The sequence below is a fragment of the Liolophura sinensis genome, chromosome 8 (genome assembly GCF_032854445.1).
Source record: "Liolophura sinensis isolate JHLJ2023 chromosome 8, CUHK_Ljap_v2, whole genome shotgun sequence".
Taxonomy (NCBI): Eukaryota; Metazoa; Mollusca; class Polyplacophora; order Chitonida; family Chitonidae; genus Liolophura; species Liolophura sinensis.
In genome coordinates, this window is record NC_088302.1 from 51,144,291 (window position 1) to 51,165,333 (window position 21,043).

General features: G+C 38.1%; 1 protein-coding gene across 1 annotated transcript in view; it reads right to left on the reverse strand.

Moving 5' to 3' along the window:
• Nucleotides 1-21,043, reverse strand: part of LOC135473647 (cGMP-dependent 3',5'-cyclic phosphodiesterase-like) — a 90,313-nt gene that overhangs the window by 11,441 nt on the left and 57,829 nt on the right. The window contains exons 8-22 of the mRNA XM_064753511.1: nt 15,471-15,523; nt 14,098-14,167; nt 13,723-13,763; nt 11,659-11,727; nt 10,228-10,358; nt 7,655-7,766; nt 5,879-7,241; nt 5,216-5,279; nt 4,917-4,998; nt 3,771-3,831; nt 2,423-2,504; nt 2,079-2,113; nt 1,340-1,455; nt 563-778; nt 52-129 (exon numbers count right to left, since the gene is read on the reverse strand). Of these exons, the coding sequence (XP_064609581.1) occupies nt 52-129; nt 563-778; nt 1,340-1,455; nt 2,079-2,113; nt 2,423-2,504; nt 3,771-3,831; nt 4,917-4,998; nt 5,216-5,279; nt 5,879-7,241; nt 7,655-7,766; nt 10,228-10,358; nt 11,659-11,727; nt 13,723-13,763; nt 14,098-14,167; nt 15,471-15,523 (2,573 nt within the window). The remainder of the gene's footprint in view (nt 1-51; nt 130-562; nt 779-1,339; nt 1,456-2,078; nt 2,114-2,422; nt 2,505-3,770; nt 3,832-4,916; nt 4,999-5,215; nt 5,280-5,878; nt 7,242-7,654; nt 7,767-10,227; nt 10,359-11,658; nt 11,728-13,722; nt 13,764-14,097; nt 14,168-15,470; nt 15,524-21,043) is intronic.

The following is a 21,043-nucleotide window of genomic DNA, read 5'->3' on the forward strand; positions in this document are numbered from 1 at the left end:
GGTACCATAATAGAGCTACATGTATACTTTCTGGAAGACACATGCACTAACCTTCATGTGGTAGATCATGAGTTCTATTGACAATTTATTGCGATTGTGAGCATCCTGCAATTTCTTGTACATCAGACTCTGTAAGAGAAACGACTACATTGCTAAAGACAACAATAACAACACAGATTTACCAGTCAGGAGAGTGGAGATTATCTACTGTGCAGCATGCTAGCCTTAAGCACCAGCTTACAGTCACGTGACCCCTGTCTCACTCACTCGCACAGGCCTTAACCACAACGGTCACAATGTACACTAGGGATGATTTCAAATTCTTGTGTCTAAAGTGATTTCGTCACTCACAGGAGTGAGTGAGTCTGAAGAAAGATTAGTTGGTAAAAACACCAGTTTGCTTACTCCAGATTTCTAACCATAAAAATGCTGTATACCAGGATAGACAGAAAAGCCTGGTTTCATCTCCATAGTCATAACAATGCTGACTTCGTACTTCCACTTCCACTAACAAAAAGGACTGGAGTAGCTGAGTCCCATCAGGCAGATATTAAGGTTAAGAGATAGACCCACACTTGACAGTTTCAGATTCTGTGTTAGGAAGCAGTCTATTTCTGCAAGGTGTAGAGGGTGAGTGAGACAGAGTGCAGAGGGTCCTGTAGGAGGTGACAGACGTGAGAGTCTCCAGCGTAGACAATACCTTCATATGATACATCATAAGTTCATTAGCCAAACTGTTTCTATGCTGAGCATCTATCACCTTCTTGTACATGAGTGACTGCAAAAACAAACACACTCCTCCTTGATTTTTTTAAAAGACAATCATAAATTATCACATAATAACAAATGTTACTATTGTTTTATAGTCATCAATGTCCAAGATATAGTGTTGTATTTCATTTTACCTATCACATCAACTGTGAAAATTAAAGACATACCAATGCTGTTTGTGCTGAAATAGAAAGTCAACTTTGTTGCTTATACATGTACAAGAATACAATTACACCATGACAAAAATAGTTCATTGCATACTGACTAAAAATATCAGTATGCCTTTATTCTTAAGGTAAGTACATACTGCTTTTGTGGCTGGAACGAATTTTATGGTAGATTAACTGTTGACAATATCAAACATTTTGTTTTACTAAGCCTCACAATGTGCTAAGTAGACGTTCCTAAAGGTGAAAGTTATAAAAGCCCTCCAGTGTGTCTTTTTTACAGCCTTTTCATAATGTGCCTTTGCACTGTAATAACTTAATGCAGTTTAGAAAATTTATCAAAGGCTATATGTATAACCATCTTATAACCATCCTCAGACCATTGAATGCTAGTGACTTACATGGATAATGCTGATACAACAGTAGACAGAGAAGGCTGATGCTATCTCCTCATCAAACTGGGTAAAACTAGGGCCAGTCTTCTTGTTACATAATTGTGCCACTCCTATAACCCTACCTGTGGCAAGATAAGAGTATGTTATTAGTACAACATAAACGATCAGTAATTGATAAATGTGTCATAAGCGTAACTGAAGCTATAACCAAGTCCAAATCAGCTATATTGTGTCAAGTAAAAAGTGAAAGTTTCATGTCTATCAGTATTCAAACTTTGAAATGCACTTTCAGGAAAGTCTAAAAAAAATCCCAATCCCAGGATTTTTTTCTCGACTTGAACTGACAGCAACCGCACTAGTGAGAGGTTCCAAGGTCATCGCGCCACATTGGCGTCCTAGACACCTCTGCCATGGAGTCCCCCAGAAACCGAATCACCACTGTTCTCTTTTGATACATGTTTGCTCACAAAGCTTGATCACAACTGCAGAAATGAACAATAAGTCTATAAATATATATCTATATGCACATACACAGTTTGAGTTCAAATTACTTCAGACAGGAAAGGTTTTCCACTGAAGTACAGTATAAATTGCGTTCTTATAAAAGACATCATGATTTTCAGTTGTGCTTTGTGTCCAGTGAAAATTAGCCTTAACTGACAAAATCGTAATCTATGACACAATGTTGGTACTCTTTTTTCCAATGTTCAAACATTACAAATATATAAAAGCAAAGCAAGCTTACTGTTCTCATCCTTGATTGGGAAACATAATATATTCCTGTTTACAAAAAAAAAAAAAGAAAGAAAGAAAGAAATAAAGGCCATTATTTCTGGAACTGTACTAAACTCTTTACATAAAGAAAACCAATATACTGTTCTTTATAATGAAAGCTTCAGAACAAAGTCATCACCACAACAGAGCTCTAAATGTATGGTTTATCTTATGAAATGAATATTTAAAACTCATGTGGTAAAACAAACGTGAGAATGACTAGAGAATCTATATATGTAATACTCCTCAAATACAGAGAAATTACCATTACAGAGAATCGTTATGTAAGCTTGTATGTATTATGCAACTTTGTACCTTGTTCTGAATCCTGTGGACTCGTCAATTCCTCTGTAAAACAGTGGATGTGAGTACGCATCTCGGATGTTCAGTAGTTCACCTGAAACCATAAAGTATTGAGGCATACAACGTACATGGTGACTTAATCTTCAGAGACGGTTTCATAAAGCAGTCATATAACACATCATCTGTACTACATTCATAACAACACATAATGAGGCTACAGGTCATCCTTAAAAATGTGCTTGATGTAGTGTTGCAATGTACTTCTATGTGCTGCCCTTCACTGGGTACCTAACAAACCTCCTGACCTAAGTAGCAGTTAAACCAGGACAAACCGGTGGATCAACACTGGTGCAAATGTATACACCTGTGAAAAAACATAGACAATTCAAACGTTAGATCTACCAATCCAACTAGTAGCTTTGTAAATGGAAATATAAATACAATCAATCCAAGACGACCTTTTTTTAGCCTAGTAATTCAATGCTAGTGTAACCATGTCCCCATAGTCATAGCAGAGAAAATGATAGCTGGATTTGAACACACAATCTCATTGGTCAAGGGCCTGAGCGTCTGAAAGCAGATTTAACCACATGAGCCAGAAAGGGTCTGAGTCTGCTGGACATGTAAGCATATAGTTGCTTTGAAAAATGATGTTTCTACAATTAAAACACAAATATAATAATACAGTATGTCAGAACCAAAATGTCTGAGAGTTTCCTTGAAAAGCATGGCAGTGAATAGAAATGTTAGTTATACTTATAACAGTGTTGATTGCTTTAGAGAACAGCTTTACATTAGTTACACGTGTTTATTTCTCTAGTAGCTCCTAGCATTACAAATCGACATGATGATTATGTATCACCTGCAACAGATTTATCATATACATGTAGGGTCGCACTCTAATGTTGTTACCACATGACCTGCAATACACTACTCACTCAGGTGCTATATTCCCTATGCAGTACTTGTAAGAGCATGAATCTGTTGTTGTTGTTACCAAATGATCTTCTCTAGCTCCTTTTTTCACCTTCATTACCTCATGACCGGTACAATCTATGTTATTAGCATATATTTACCTTTCATAGCCACCTATACCTTTGTACACAATCACCTGTTGTTGCCAGTTGCCCTGCTATACCCTGTTTTAGTTTCTTTGTTGCCCCATGGTCAGGTACAGCCTGTGTTATAAATATACACTTACGTATCATAGCCACATATACCTTTGTATGCACTCACCTCTCATACTACTTGCCCTGCTATACCCTGATTTAGTTTCTTTGTTGCCACATGACCAGGTACAACCTGTGTCATAAGTATACACTTACCTATCATAACAATATATAACTTTGTATGCACTCACCTGTCGTTGCCACATGACCTGCTATACCCTGGGTTATTGGTATACGAATCTCTTTCTGTACCTGAAACATGAACAGTTTTATTCATCACATCATTTGATTGGTATCTTAATGGTGTACGAAACAATATATCACTGAAACAATTCTGATAAGTTTTATGGGTGGAATGAATTGATCATTGCCGGGGAGGAAGACCAGTGGGTGACATTCTCTAGAGATGGAAACCTCAGCTCACTGAGCCTGCCAGTGGCCTATTACACACCAAAGCAAAGGTAATAAACAGCAATTCCATGTCACATTCATCATCATTTTATGCCACTGCCAGGAGATGTAGGAGCAATTTGTGTTGTAATCCAGACATCTGTATTAGTCCCACGATGACCCATATTACTACCAGGGGACATCACTGATTACTTTAGTCTCGTAAATTAGGTAACGTTCATCATCAAATGAAGAAGATACATCAGTTCCATAGTGACCTACATTAATCTTGATAAAATTATGTCACATTTACCTTTAAATGAACAACACTCTGTAAATATACATTTCTTGGTTTCGTTGGGTGGATCATTGAAAAATGCATTTAAATCTAATGTTATTACATGCATAATGTTATAATGTTATTATGCATGTATACAACACTTTGTTGTTATCTATATTACTCAAAATCTGACATCACTGATCAGCTTGGTTAACTGATGTCACATATACCTTTAAATGAACAATTATCTGTAAAGACACATTCCTTGGTTTCGTTGGGCGGAACACTGGATAAACCTAATGTTCAAAACCTTTCATTCTGCATTTAAACCATACTCCGTTGTTATCTATAGAACTGACATCACTGATGGACTCAACCTGGTTAACTTGTCACACTTACCACTGAATGAACAACTGTCTGTATATATACTTTCCTTGGTTTCATAGGGTGGGACATAAAAAACATACAGCTAAATCTTAGGCTTAAAAACTCCATAACTGTACTTCATGTAAACCATTATTCTCCTGTAATATTTGAGTCCTACGCTGCCAGTTTGCTCCTCAGTATAAGGAATCCAGAAGTGAACAACAGACGATATACATGTACACAGTTCACAACTTAGCTTGGCTAACTTATGTCACATATCACATGTATATATAAACCGTACTTCGTTGTTGTCTTTGGTAACACCATCGAAAACCATGGCCACCAGTTCCTCTTCATGATCATCAATGAGAAAAACAGAGCACCTGTCCAACAAACGACATCACATTCCATTGTTACATACAAAAACTGCAATTTATATTTAATACATTAAAATTCAGTTATGCCACTTTCATATAAACAGACATTAAATGTTTGTTGAATTGGCCAATATGCTGTGGGCATAAAACCAGGAACAGTTGAAAATGGAACATTTGCCAAATTTACAACAATCATGTCAATACTGTACTAAACTGTCCATACCTTTCAGCTTTTGTTAAATTTCTTGCCTCCTGCATTATCTCACGGAGAAGGGTTGTTAAGTCATCTAAAAGCAGAGGAAAGGACAACTCAGATCTCAAATCTTCTTAAATCATGTAAATACAGATAGCATTCAAGAACAGATTTCCAAAACTGTTAAAAGAGAAGAAATTTACTCTTGAAATACTTGTCTCTAGAGCATGATCAACTGGCTATACCTAGAACTGCCCACTGCAATGCTAATAACCAATAATCTGCTATTTCAATATTGTTAAGCTTTCAGAAGATTTCCACAGACCTTTAATTTGCATGCTTTAATCATGTTGTTATCATTGTGTACATAGTTGTTTCTTTGTACATATATGTATATTTATGTATATAATTATACCTGAATACTAAAGTTTGTGTGAACTTGGAAAGCACAGAAGCTCAATTCAACATCGTCTAACAAAATAACATGTGAATTGAAAAAAAAAAAAATCAAACAGGAACCAAAAACATTTCTAAAATAATACGAAATAAATATAAACTCAAAAACTGAAATACAAAGTTATCATGTTCACTTGAAAAGCAACAAAAATCAATACATGTACACTAGCTGGGAAAAAACCCCAAAAGAGTAACAGCAAAACCGGGAAATGCCACACTGGGAACAAGTACACCTACTTGACCAATTCTCTTTACAATGGGACTGTGAGGTAGGTGCTGCTAACAAACTAAGCAGATTACAGGATGTCTGTGTGCCACAGTGTGCCATCAGGCGGGTGTCAGAGGCATGGGTCTCTGTGGAGGTGGATATCATGTGTGATGTGTGTGAATCCACATCTTCCACAGAGATAACGCAGGAGGATGACTGGCTACGAAGAGCACCACACTGCTCAGTTTCCATGTCACCCAGCTCATTCAGGGCTCCGTAACTCCCAGAAAGACATAGCTTGGACTGTCGGCCATACAACATAAAGGCTTTGTTAAGAGCTTCCTGGCTCCCAGCGGTGAGTCCCATAGAGTCATGGAGGGCAAGCTCGCTGGCATAGTCCTCTACACAGATGGGCAGACTCAGCGATATTCTAGGCCCCAGGGTAACGTCATAAGGGTCCTCCTCCAGCATCTGTTCTAATGCTACACCCGATGACTTGTCTGGACAAGACTGGGCAACCCTCCCTTGGGTCCCCTTTGAAACAGAGCTGTCTGATAAGCTTGTGGTAGGAACAAGTGGAGTTTCAGGTAGTACAGGTACTTCTGAAAATGGGTTTGCTTGTAGGCAGGACTCTTGCAGTTCTCCTTGATCATCACTGTATGCTGGTTTAAACATGGATGAGCCATCTGGAATCACATTGGCGATGTCCACTTCAGCCGCACGCCCAACCACATCAGGTAACTGACAGCTGCTTTGACAAATGGGCCCACCCATATTGCCTACATTCTCAGGTAGCCCTTCCTCCAAGACAGCCATGAAGTCATAGTCATTTGGGTTGATCTTAATCTGGGACAAAGTCGCTAAAGTCGGCACAGGTTGTTCTGGCACTTCATTCTCCACTTGATTTGCCCTGCTACATTTCCTCTCCCTTGGGCCATAAGGACTCTTGACTGTTTTGGTCCTCTCTCGACCAGTCTGCTTCTCTGGGGACTTGATTTTAGGGTGGACCCTGTGCCCAGGCCTAAGGACTTCATGAGAGCTGTGATCAGCCTGGCAGCTAGTCAGAGCGTTTGCTAAGTTTGACTGCTGACAGAGTTGTTGATGTACTTCTACTGAGCTATCTGTTTTCATTTTCTTTGATGAGTTCACTTCCTCTGGCAAGTGTGCCCCTGTAAATTTACGCCTACGTGTGTTCTGGCACCCGTTCATGTACTTGTTTCTCTGCCTAAGTGTTCTAGATAGTATGCTAAATAAGGGAGGGGGAAGGGGACGCAGTAAGTCAGACCTATAGCCCACCTGGTCATACTGAGCTTTGCTAGGTAAAACACGCAGTGACAGAGATAAACACTCACCCAGGTGGGTAAACAGATTTCTGGCAACCTGCAGTAATGTCTGAAAAATGGAAAATAATGGCAGAAAATCACTATTTGCTCATGATAAAGACTGCTACCATATGTTTGACATAAACATGGTAATAATAATAAAATAATCCAAGGTCATTAAAATAGTACTTCTTTCAAGAATTTCAACCAGGGTCATAGAGTAATGTGATGAAAATAACACTTAGCTTTAAAAAGCAATATTTTTACCTCTAACAAGTTATAATATATAGCATGAAAGTTTGTGCGATATTTGACAGGGAAAAAAGAAAAGAGCATAACTGATCAAAAGCCTTAACTGGATCCTTATAACCAGTATCTGGTAAAAGAAGAGATATCCTAGTGTACGGAATTGTTAACAGACTACTTTCATCAAGACTGCTTGTTGTACAAGTCAGATGGTCAATTCACAAGCTAAAGCCTCACTTGTGTTTCATTCTTTAACCTCCTTTCATTCTGGACTGCTAAGGTACTTGTTAGCACAGTTGAGGTGTATTTAAAACAATGTTGTACTGCCTGGATGTCATCATCAGTAAACCTGAACAAAAATAAATACTTTCTTTAATTACAACATTGGCACTTATTTTCAGAAAACGTTATTGAAACAACATACTGTTATATGGATGTCACTCTACTCTCTCATTCTGCCTTTCACATGTTTTCAAGCTGTTTACTTTTGAATGAATAAATGAATTTCTGTTAAACCCACACTGGCACTGTGTCAGCCATATCATGATAAAAACATGTGAGAACAAGGAAATAGCTGTCTTTTGATTTGAGAATGACATCATCCGAAATCAGAACAAATGATAAACAGATGCTTTTAAACCCACCTAAAACAAGCAAAACTGAAATGTAAAAATCATATAAAATGTAGTTCTCAAACATGTACAATATCCATATGTGTTTCAAATATCTTTGAAATACTTAACTACACCATCAACAGCAACACCCTTGAATAACTGAAATAATGAGTCAAGTGGTGTACAGAACTAGCCCATTTGGGGCCACAAGCAAGAACTCTGGGTTATAGTCTCTTCTTACTCTATAAAGCTTGCCTAGAGGGCAGAGGGTGTATTTTTTTCACCCTGAGACCTCACGGGTATGGTTTATTTTTATTTGTTTATTTAACTAGTGTTTTATGCTGTATTCAAGAATATTTCACTTAATATACAACAGTGGTCAGCATTATGGTGGGAGGAAACCGGGGCAGAGCCCCGGGAGTACCCATGAAGATCCACGGCTTGCTGCCAGACCTTCCCAAGTATGGCCAGAGAGGAAGCCAGCATAAGTTGGACTTGAACTCACAGCGACCGCATTGGTGGGAGGCTCCTGGGTCATTGCTCCGTGCTGGCACGCTAATCCTCCTCTGCCAAGTAGGTGACGTTTACTATTATATATACATGTATGTACAGAAAGGTACATGTCAACATAAAAGAGCGTACTATTATCTACCCTTCGAGTGTACACGTATACCCCAGGCAACAGAAAACACTGAAAACTACTCCATACCCTGTGTCCTTTGCACTAATACTGACAATCCTTGTCCATCTTACAACCATATATTCTGTGCTGAAATTGGACTTTCCAGAAAGATTGAGAGAACAAGGTAAAATGTATCTGACTGATCCAAAGGTTGTAGTTAAGCAGCAATTGAGACAGCCCTTAAGCTACGCCAGCAAAACTTGTTAACTAAATGGAGGAAGCCCTAGAATACCACAGACATCTTCAGCCACCTAACGCACACTTTGGCCAGCGCAGGAGACACTCTCACCAAAAGCTCAAGGCCCACAACCTTTCAAACAGGATCTGAGAGCTGCTGTTGAGCCCATATTGTGTATATCAGGGACACAGACAGCAAAGGCTTTCAGCTCAACTATTCAACCTATCACCTAGTACACAAGACATCCTCCACCAACACATACGCAGCCACCTGGGCTACAGTTTAAGAATATTTATGATGATTTTCCAGGCGTTTTGGTCAGCATGGTGTAATCCCCAGACTGTGGAAATGTGGTAGCAATATCTTTATGACTTTTTACCAGAATAAAAGACACAGATTCACTGAGAACAGGTCAAACTGATGGTAGCTAAACCAATAGGGGCTGAGCTAATCTCAAACATCCTCCCACCATAATGCTGGCCGATTTCGTATACGTGAAATATTCTTGAGAATGGCGTAAAACACCAATCAAATAAATAAATGTAAAACAAACAAGAACATCTGTGAGCTTTCAAGCGCAATAGACTTAAAAGTATTTTTTGACTCCACAAATGTACACTATCATGCCGATTATATTATACTGCACCCATTAGATTTTGAACCTCTTGTACAAAAGACCCTTCACAGAAATTTTCAGCAAAATAATGTATGTATATATGGATGTAAGAAAAAAGACACTGTATTTACACACTACATGCACATTTAGTATATTACACCAAAATTTTCTTGTGATGTAACATCAGTTTGTGCGAACTAAAATTCCTCCATTCCCCAGCTGATCATCAACCTGTCTCCAAATAACAAGGACTGCATACCTTTTAGCACAGAGTACTGGAGAAGCTCACTGTGTTAACAAGTGAGAAAAAAATCCAAAGAGCCATAAATGATATTATGACACAAATACATGTATTATTTGTCTACTGACTGGCGCTTTATTGCATTCATAAACATTTCAGTGATATGCATATGATTAAGGTAAAGTTCAGAGGTGCACCAAACAGAGCAGAGCACCTCCTGACCTAGATGTGCTGCCAAATCAACAGAACTAGATTCAATCCTTTGACCTTGAGTGTCAATGGCTTATGATTTGGAGCAGAGATAGATAGAACATCAATATAGCCAGAGTAGACCTACAGCCCATTTGGCAAAATGTTGAAAGGTCAAGGAAATCGGTTAGTCATTCTGAATAACCTAATTCTTCAAATTTGACATAAACTGCTTTTCCAGACACTGACTGACATGGGTGAGTGTTTGATCAGAAACTCTGTTAACCTACCTTGCTGAGTTGAGCTTATTCACCAGGCACATGAGGGCGATCAACTCTCCACTACTCCTACTGGGTACGGGCACGCATAACAAGGAGTTGATTCCAAACCCTATCAGTTTCTCCACCTCCTCTTTACCTTCCTGAAATGGAAATCCTATTAAATGAAACACTGGTGATATAAACAGTGGGCATTTGCTATGAAACTAAGTAAGTTTACAGTTGGCTTGCAATCAGTTTGGGGAAATGGCTTTTTATATTAAATGAAACTACATCTTTGAATTTAAAGAGCAATAAAAACATTGTGTAACCTTCAACCATAAGCTCAGGAGCAAGAGATAATGTGTTTACAAGGTAATGGAAACACTGGCCCAACAACTTTGGAAAAAATAGGTCAAGGCCAATGAAAAACAACAGTGTTTCTCCACATGAGTAAGTGCATGTGTGACACCAGGTATCAAGTCTGTCATAAAATGTAACCTAAACAGCCCCAATATCCCTGAAAAATTAGTAACCCTTAAGTCTTCAAAAAAGTGTGTACAACGTAATGGAGACAGAGGCCAAATGATGCTATATTAACTGAGACATGAAATACAATAGGGTCCATGAAACTTACTGAAGAGTTCAAGAAATATTATTTTTACAAAAGCCTGTTGCAAAATACACCTTGAATGAACCAAATGGTTTTGCAAAAATGGTCAAAGAACAGGATTCTTTCCATGTATACATGTGCCAAACCTGAGATCGAACTTGCAAGGTTATGGGTGGAAAGAACCCAGGGGCCTCCGTGGCTCAGTCGGTTAGCGCGCTAGCGCAGCGTAGTGACCCAGAAGCCTCTCACCAATGCGGTCGCTGTGAGTTCAAGACCAGCTCATGCTGGCTTCCTCTCCGGCCGTAAGTGGGAAGGTCTGCCAGCAACCTGCGGATGGTCGTGGGTTTCCGCCGGGCTGTGCCCGGTTTCCACCCACCATAATGCTGGCCGCCGTCGTATAAGTGAAATATTCTTGAGTACGGCGTAAAACACCAATCAAAAAAAAAAAAAAAAAAAAAAAAGAACCCAACTGCTTCAACAATACCCCTCCAATTTTGGTCAATGAGTATAAAGGGCTAATATTACATGTAAATGATGAACACTAATTTCTGTCAAAAAGTAACACAGACAAAGTCTAGTTTGGAAATTATATACAGGTAACACTTGAAGAATGTATATCAGAGACAGTACAAAATATTGACAATTCACATGACTGCTGACAATATATGACTTAATTGAATTCCGTCTGTGCACTTACATGGTTTTGTGCATTACAGCATTACCCAAAAGTCACATCCTTGAAAGAACCTATAAACATGATTGTTCAACATAAACATGATTGTTCAATTAAGACACATTAAACTTTATAGGACTTCAATCCTCATCAGTAGCCACCAGTGACACTTACGCACCTTATTCATCTGTTCCAGTGTTAAAGACTGTTTGGAATCCATTGCCAGGGCAAAACTGCTTGTTTCAACCTGAAAACAACAATGAGGAGACATGAAGTCAGACAACCAAGGGTATTGCATATTCCAGATATAAATGTTAAGACTGAACAGGCAAATGCCTTGCATAAAAATACTTGACTATCAAGACTGTTCACCATTAGTACAAGGACGTTAATGTAATGTTCCATATGTTTTGCCCAAAAATGCTGTTTGAAATGCTTTCCAGTATATTTAAAATTAGTTCAGCATAGTTGATTTTCAGGTCATATTACATGCCTAGTAAGAATTCCTTTTCCTTGATATCTCCATGTACACATGAAGGAATCTTGTTTATGAGTAAAACGATGAACTCAGCTAGAACTTTCTGTTCATTTTTAATAGGCAGATAGATCAAGTGTCACAGCATTGATTACAATGGGTTCTGCAGCACTGGAAACGAACTGTTGCATCAGGCAATGAATATGGCACTGCAGTGCTCTCACCATTCTGATTCCATCATAAATATTTTTTGCCTTAGGTAAAATTTTTGTTTATAGAATTAAAAAATGTGATAAATTTGTAATATACATTTTCAATATACATGTACCTTACACAATAAGTGTTCAAATGACTTCCACTCCTGATTTAAAATAAAGAAATATGCTATGGAATCGGTTAATTGTCAGCATATACATGTACAAATGTTTCCTACATATGGATCAATCAATATTCTATACCTTCCTGTTATTAAACAATGCAATGTAAGCCTGATTGTGTGCAGAACGGTTAAGCAACAACATGGCAATAACGGATCTTTCAAACCTGACATTAAAAGTGCTACACATGTGTACAGATATATACAGATCAACTTCAAACAAAACAGAAACACTTTAATATCCCAAATCCCATTTCTTGGTTTTCATCACTGATTTGACCAATTTACATAAAGCTGAAAAAGAGACATCATAAGAGGCATTTACACATAGTTTAGCAGTTCACTGGACCACAATGGTAGCCATTTCAACAAAGCCGTCAATTAGTGCTAAAGGTAATTAGAGACACAGACAAGTCTTCCCCCATCTTGTCTGGCCTCTTGTACGCAATATAGCAATTCACTTGTAGCTCTCTAATGAAGGGATAGGTCTTCTCTACTTGCATCGCACTCCTAATTATATTTCAGCATGAGAGCATTGTTCTGAACATGTACAGCCGGAGGTGGTGAGGACTGTATATGTACTCTTTCAATGACATTGTGTATCTTGTACAAATAACTAAACCTTTACATCTTGTCAGGCAAGATCTTGTCAGATGTCATGAAAGAGTCAGTCTGGATTAGGCCATCAAATATTTCCAGTTCAACAATGTCAATCTTTACTACATTCATAGAGTGATCGCATGGTGCTACAGATTTGTAATATGGACAAAGCCTTCCATGGTTACATTTTGTTTATGAACATTTAGGTAAAGGAAATAGGAAAGGCTGTTCGGCAATTATATGAACAGTTTGAAATTCCACCCTAGAAATATCAAAAATACCTAAACCTACCTCAATAACTCACTTTAAATGTTTCTACAGGACATTTTATGGTTTTCAATTAATAAATTTCTAGAAAACAGACTTACGATCCATCTGGCCACATGTAACCAGAATAAAAACAGCCAATATGTGAAGCCTAACTTTGACATTTGTTAAACATTGATCCCAATACACAATACACTATGTCAGTAATTTACAGTATTTAAAATGTACACACTCAATCAACGATGGAATATCCTCCTCATGTTACTGTGGTCTACAAGTGTGCAAACCCTGATCTCAACACATGCAGTACTTTTTGAGATACCACCCCTAAGATTTCGTTTAACATTGCTTTCCGTGTTACTGGACTCTGCACTCAGGGTACGACATAAGCAACGCCTGGGCCAAAAATGTATCCCACTATCAAGAACATGAAGAGAACAATCCGCAAAAACAGGAACAACAACAACTCTATCCTCCCATACAGCTGAGCACAACTAACACATTGCTAATCATATAATACTCACTGGAAAGCGGATTTCTTCTGCTAAAACTTTATCCCGATGACCTGCACACAAAATAATTTAAATAAACTGAAACACTTTTTTTGCATAACAAGTAAAACTTTTCAAAAAATATAGACATTAAATGGGAAATTGTTAGTGCAACATAATTCTGGTAAACTTACCAGCATACCAACAAGCAATGAACTGAAAGTGTGGGAACATGTACCTTTCTTACATGATAGTTTCCAGTAACATGACAATAATTTTTCTATCCATGCAAGGCTCACTTTTAATTTTCACTGCCGTGACAACACTTACAAATGTGGTATTCAGAGGTATACAGTACATGGCTAAAACAGATACATGTTCAATGTATATGGCGACTACTAACCTGACAAAACAGTTCCTTGCATTCTGCCACCACCAGCAGGACAAATCCACATTGGGCCTGTGTCTGCTGCTGTAGCTGTAATAAAAAGAACAGATAAATGTTCAGTACACAAAATATCCTGGTTCAAAAATGAGTATCTAAATATCAAAGGCACGCCTTGAATCACATGTACCTTGAAAGACCTAAAATTTTGTCCATAAGTTGGCAATTTTTCCAGATTCTGGGAGTTTTACTGATTTTAGAAAGGTGTTTTGAGAGATGTTTGGAAGGTGTTTGCGAAACACTTACATGGTATTGGCATGTTTCGACAATTGTATCATAACACGCTGTGAACAACCTATTTATTTCCTCATATTCATACAATCACCTTTTTTTTTAGAAATAACAAAACAAACTGGAATATTGTCTTCCCCTACACCCTAGTTATGCACTGTATGTGGGAAGGACTCCCAGTAACCTCATGATGGCAGTGGTTTTGCCCCGGTTTCTGCTCGGTTTACTCCCACCATATTTATGCTGGTTGCCGATGTATAGGTGAAACATTCTTGTGTTTCTTGTACAACATACGTCAAGAAAATAAATAAATAAATTATTAATACTTTGTCCGACTTAATGGTCGAAGAGGAGGCTTCACTGGCTGTCAAGCAGATATTTGTATATTTCTGTTGCATATACTATTCACCACCTTCACTTCAATTTAAAACACTCGCTTGTGTCCAGAGAAGGTTTGAATGAAGGTATAAAAGTTGACCTGAAGCCAGATCTATCATGTCTACTGGCCAGCTATAAGCTGGTTCTCCGTGTCAGAAATTCTCTGTCCAAGGCATAGATTGAACTGACACCTTATGTGCACCTTGTCAGGCAAATGTACTTGATAATAAATCTCCCTGCACATGGCAGGCTTTACCAAGACAGAGCCAATTTCTCGCCAGTCAGCTTCATTTCTCAAGTACCGATGGGTTGTCCGGAGATCCCAGTATTGTGGTTTACAAAGCAAAATAACCAGCCTAGAGGAAACATGGATTTTATATGTAACAAAATGGAACAGATAATGAAAATAGAAATTACACTTTATACTTAAGAAAAAACAAAGAAGTCTTTGGAGTTTGAGAAAGAAATGTTAGTTAATTTCATCAAAAAATTTACACATGGGGACCACTTAACAAAACAACTGAATCTTCATCAATCCCACATTGTTATTTCTGCCCAAAAATGTCTAATGAAGCTTATTGACATTCAAAGAAAATTTCCTGCATTTACCTGAAATTTCACTGAATGCTATGAAACTTGGCTTTATTCCTGTGACTGGCATTATATAGACTACTCTGTATTTGCAAATTCAATTACTCTTTTTACATCAGTGTATGTAATAACTTACATATTTAATGACTTTGATCTGTAACGAGGCAGCATCCTGGTCATACAGCTCCGCTGTAAGAGAACAAGCAAATTATTTTTATACTGTTCACATTAATTGGTAAAACTTTGTTGCCATACTTAAATAACAGGCCTTAATTTGAACTGAACAGAAATTGGGCATTACATGGCATATCAGTCGCCTGTTAAACGGCTAGCAGCAGCTCTGCTATGAATTACTCCTCCAAAATCTTTTAGGAGAGCTATCCCTCACAATGAGCAAGCACTTTGTTACAATCAAGACACTAATTTGTAAAATAAAGAAAGCTCTGAAGAAGCATTTATGTTTTCTTTACGGTTTTCATTTCGATAATCAACAATCACAAGCATAATCCTTCATCAGACTGTTTGTTGGGCAGCAGTTGTCCCTGCTGCCATTTCCATTTCCCAAAAGTGAAGAGCAAATATTCGAAGCAACTCAATGTGGAAAGAAAGAGAATTTTTCAGCAAGAATAAAGGATTATTTTATTAAAGATTTGGTAGATCAGTCTTCAAGTCTGATCTTGAGTCCGCAAGCGAGAGCCATTATTGCAAAGCCTGTTTACAGCAAACCAGAAAACAAAACGGCGTCAACCTATATTTCAATGTTGTTTAACGCTGTATTTGAAGAATTTTCCTCTTTTATGAGTCAGTCCAACCCCACCCACCCCACCCATAAGATAATAAAAAACAACTGAACTTGGGAGTTGTTGTCAAACTTGACCATGTGTCAATGCATCTGCAGGACATATACTGTACTGGTGGATGACCAGTGGTGTTGAACAATTGCTGGCCTGCACCATACCAGTGCTGTCAACAGCTTGTTCTCTCATGAACAATGACAGCAGGTGCAACTAGAAATTCAATGTCCCTTGGCCAAGATTCAACCTTCTGTCTTCTGTCTTTGAGACTGCATCTTAACCACTGGACCATGATCCGCTCCACCCTATGTTCTGAAGATCCCATTTGTAGTAACAAGGCTATCAAGTCATTGGATGACCATGAATAACACATAATGTATACCAAAACTGCTGGATATCTCTTTATGTTTATAAACATATCGTAGCCAGCACGGCACAGTCCCATTTATACCAGCCATATATCAGTCTCATGCCCGCATAAATGTAAGGATAGATGTATTTTATTTACACTAAAGATCACTGGAAGGGGTTCTGATAAAGCCGTCCTAGTACAGACTTTTCCTACGACTGCTTTCATGATTTACAGTGCAAGATATATTAGCTAGAGCTAAAGAATGTTAACTACGTCTGCATGGAAGGACAGGCAAGTGCTTTGATAACGCTCCCTGCTCTGGCTGTGAGACCTATAATGACAGGGCTTAAGACACATGCATCTCTATGCCCGGAGCGGGATATCAATCAATAATGGCAATAATTTGATCAATATAGCCTGTGTTTAGCTTACAGGAAGTATCGATCTCTTTAACTCGCTGCTTTTTGGCATGTTAAATATAACCTTGTTCGATTCAAAACAGGAACCTGAACATCAGTGGGTGGGCTCTTGGGTAAAGTTGTTTTTATGTTGTAACACAGTGTACACGTATAGGTTTACACTCCAGCAGGTTTTCTACATGCTACGGTGCTGTGTGCATCGTGTTACAAGACTTCAAACAGAATAACACAATAGATACATAAATCCAGGTTGTTCCTCTGTGGATTGTACATAGACTCTGCCTCTGATAACAGGAAGCAAGAAGTCCATAGGTAACCTAAGCAATGGCCTTATAGCTACCACCCAGGATAGTCAACTCACAATGTAACCACCAGTTCTCAGAATTCACCAGTCAACAACTAAGTACTGTAAATCTTCGGCCATTTCAACCTTGAAAGCCTTTTTTTTCTTCTGTGGAATTTATACATACAATTATCATGAAAGTGAGGCTTAAATGAATTGTTTTTCTGAAAATGCAAGCTTCCTAAAACTGTGCATAGTATTTCTCTACACTCAATAGTTCTTCAATATTGGTTGCACAGGTGGTTGAAAAGGTTGAAGGCTTAGGCTATGTTTACTAATTAATTTAGGCAGCATCTACCAGATGTTAGAACACAAGTAGTTCATGTTAGGCTACATGGATTTCATGATGTGCATCCTGCTGAGGAGATCATATCTGAAGAGCTGCCTACCCAGTCAACAATCAGGAGAGTAGCTCTTGTGCTAGCACTATGGTCATCATCCCCTGGGACAATACAAACATGGTCACAAAAAGCAAAAAATTGTCATAGCTGCTTCAAAGAGGCCGTATACAAAGTACCTTACATGCTATTTTGATCAGAGAACTCATTGCGCATTGATAGTACTGTACATACTGTCCGCTTCATAGCACTCCAGCATAGCCATACATTGGCTCAAAGGAGTCAGCTAGGGTGCACGTGCTCCTAAGACTTTAAAATTGGCAATCATCATGATTATAAAGCATTTCTTAAACTGTCTCTTGACATATAATAAATTATCATGTATATATTGATAAATCCCATTCCCAGTGGTGGCATATATGCAGCTGTACATGTATATCATGTTACATGCACTTGATTTCTTTCATCTGGCATCACACATCTGACACAGCACTATAAACAGTTGTCTGTACTGGAACTGCTCCTATACCAGAAGATACTGTCATATAGATAAAACAGTGCTGAGAAGAATACCAAACCGCTCAAAGAGAAATAGATGTTCATGTACATGGTTGGCCAGCTTCACTTGGTGACTTTGTCAGAAGGTTATCGGGTACACAGAGATAAATGGCTGTTTCCTCTTTGAGTCATGCCCTTTTTCTTCCTTCCATGCAGACATAGTACATAATACATGTATATGTAGAAATGGTAGCCATCATGCCAGAGAAATATTTTTAGAAGTGACCTAAAACATCTATAGAACCAACAATACTGAAGCGGTGCTGCCTGACTTGTAGACCCCAAAATGATTCCAAAACCATGCAGGCTCACACTGTGCTAGCCTGCATTCAGACTAGATGCCCTTTTTGCTCAGCATCCAAGAAACATCACACTAGCCTGGGTTTTCTTCTTATTAGGCATGCACTCACGAAACTTTTACCCCCGACTGTAAGGGACTGTCCTCATAAACCTTGGCTTCTGGTTCGGCTAAAACAAATGAAACGAAATAGCACTCAAACAATGGCTGCAGAGTATGCTCGTGTTTTTTTTTTTCCTTGAAGCCGATTATTAGAAACAGCCATAGAGAGAGCAGGTCTTGCGAAAGTAGTCCCACTAGCACAGCAGGGAATGTCGACCACGAAAACTGCACACTTCACTGATCAGAACTGACAGGATATGGCCCAGCTGAATCTTCCCAAGGAAGATCAGACTAGTAGGGGTTTTTTTTTACCAGGTATACACTCCCAAAACTTTTACCCCTGATTGTAAAAGACCGCCTCCATAATTTGTTGGCTTCGAGTTCAGTTGAAACAAACGAAACAAACGAATACTCAAATGACCTTCATTTTTTTTCCTTGCAGCAGATTATTAGAAACAGCCATAGAGAGAGCAGGTCTGAGGAAAGTAGTCCCGCTAGCACAGCAGGGAATGTCGACCACGACAAATGCACGCTTCACTGATCAGAACTGCTGTGTTTATCTTTCCTACATGACGCGTTTACAGTACAGTAAATTAAATACCAAATCTGTCACAAGTCACAAATCTGTTTTTATTTTAGCTTTCTCACTTTTTGGTTACTTGGTTCAAAGAAATGTAATGTATCGAATGAGGTGATTGTTATGTGGCATGATTACACGGAACACATGGAATTTACCGGAGGACTGCCTATTCATCACTTACTAACTTTCCCTTACATGTGAATAAAGCTTGCGAATCATGTCCGTGAGGGTAAAACAATTGTACCCCAATTATTTAACTTTCAAAAATATATTACAAAATAAATAGATTAAGTTAAGAATGACAGTTTCTTATTTATTTATTCCTGGGAGCATTTGAAGGCATATGAAGAATAGCATTCACCCAGTGTCCACTTTTATCATAATGGCATCAAAGCCCAATGCCATCATAATGCTGGCCGCCGTTGGATAAGTGAAATATTCTTGAGTACAGTGTAAACCACCAATCAAATAAACAAATACATAAATCGAAGTCCACTGTTATCATATTATGTTGGAAGAATTCCAATCTCTGAGTATGTTGTTGAAAGTGCCGAGAAAGGCTATTTGCTATTTGATAGAAAGCATGAACACAAAGTCTGCTCAGTTAACAACAAAGTTTGAGCAGTTCGACCTAACCGAAAAGATCCTGATGTCTAGATTTCCACCAGAACTTTCTTGGAAATTGTAGAGGGAAAGTGTGAGTATACATATCGAAGGACCTATCTATCATCTGTCACACACAAACCACATACATTTCATATGGCACCCCACAGCTCTGGGACAGGTCAGGTTCTGAAATTACCAACATGTAATCCATAATGCAGTATACATTAATTATATTAAATGTATACTCGAAGATACGAATAATGCACTAATGTATAACAAATTCCAGTGAACATGTTACCTACACTCAAATCCCTTGGAAGCCTCGCTGAATTATTTCAGACTTGGACTGAACTGAAGATACTTTTCACTTGGACGAGAGTGACACAAACTATACAACGTGTATGGATTCAAAAATCAGACTGCACAACAACTACCATATATGTATTTTAAAAATTATTAACAGATAACAAACACTCAACAAAACTCATGATTATCCCAGACTTTACACAAAAGCTGATAGTTGATAGCTTCTATGTATCCTGCAGAGATTTTTAAGCAGCTTTCAGTAATCATCTCTACGCACGCTGATATGCCTACTTCTACATATTTTGTTTCACCAAGACCTGGTGTGAGTAGATGTTGACTTCTGGTTATAATCTTATATATTTAATTTAATTCTTTATTTATATAACGAGGATTTCTCACAGCCTAATGGCTACTATGGAGATCTCCTCAAAGCAACAATTAACAACATAATAACTAAAGAAGTACATACATATAAATATGGGAATACATATTTCAGATGTAAGTTGAAATAAATTAATTATTATTTACAATGTTAACATCGTTATTAGCATTACCATGGTCATAAAACCTTTCTGTATCATTGATAAATTTATGCACACATTGAAAAACAAGTTTATTATCTCCGTAATTTAGATCTTTAGAGCCAAACAAAAGTATATTACATATATATCGTGAACATTGTGGAATAAAAACAACATAATTTACACCGGGTGAAATACTTTGTTTGAGAGTATGTAGCATGTGCTTCCTATGGGTGGCAAATTGACAGCAACTAAAAAATAATGAAAGGTATCTTCACAAATATCATTACAGTAATGGCAAGTGGTATCTACGATAATATTATACTTAAAAAATTAATATATGCCAACGAAAACTTTAAATCATCGAGAAGCAGGGCTCATCAGCAGGAGTCCTCAACACTTGCACGACAGGCTGGGCCACATCCCAAGTCACAAGACTAGACATAACATTTCACATTAAATGACAAATATTGTTTATTAGATCTCAAGCTA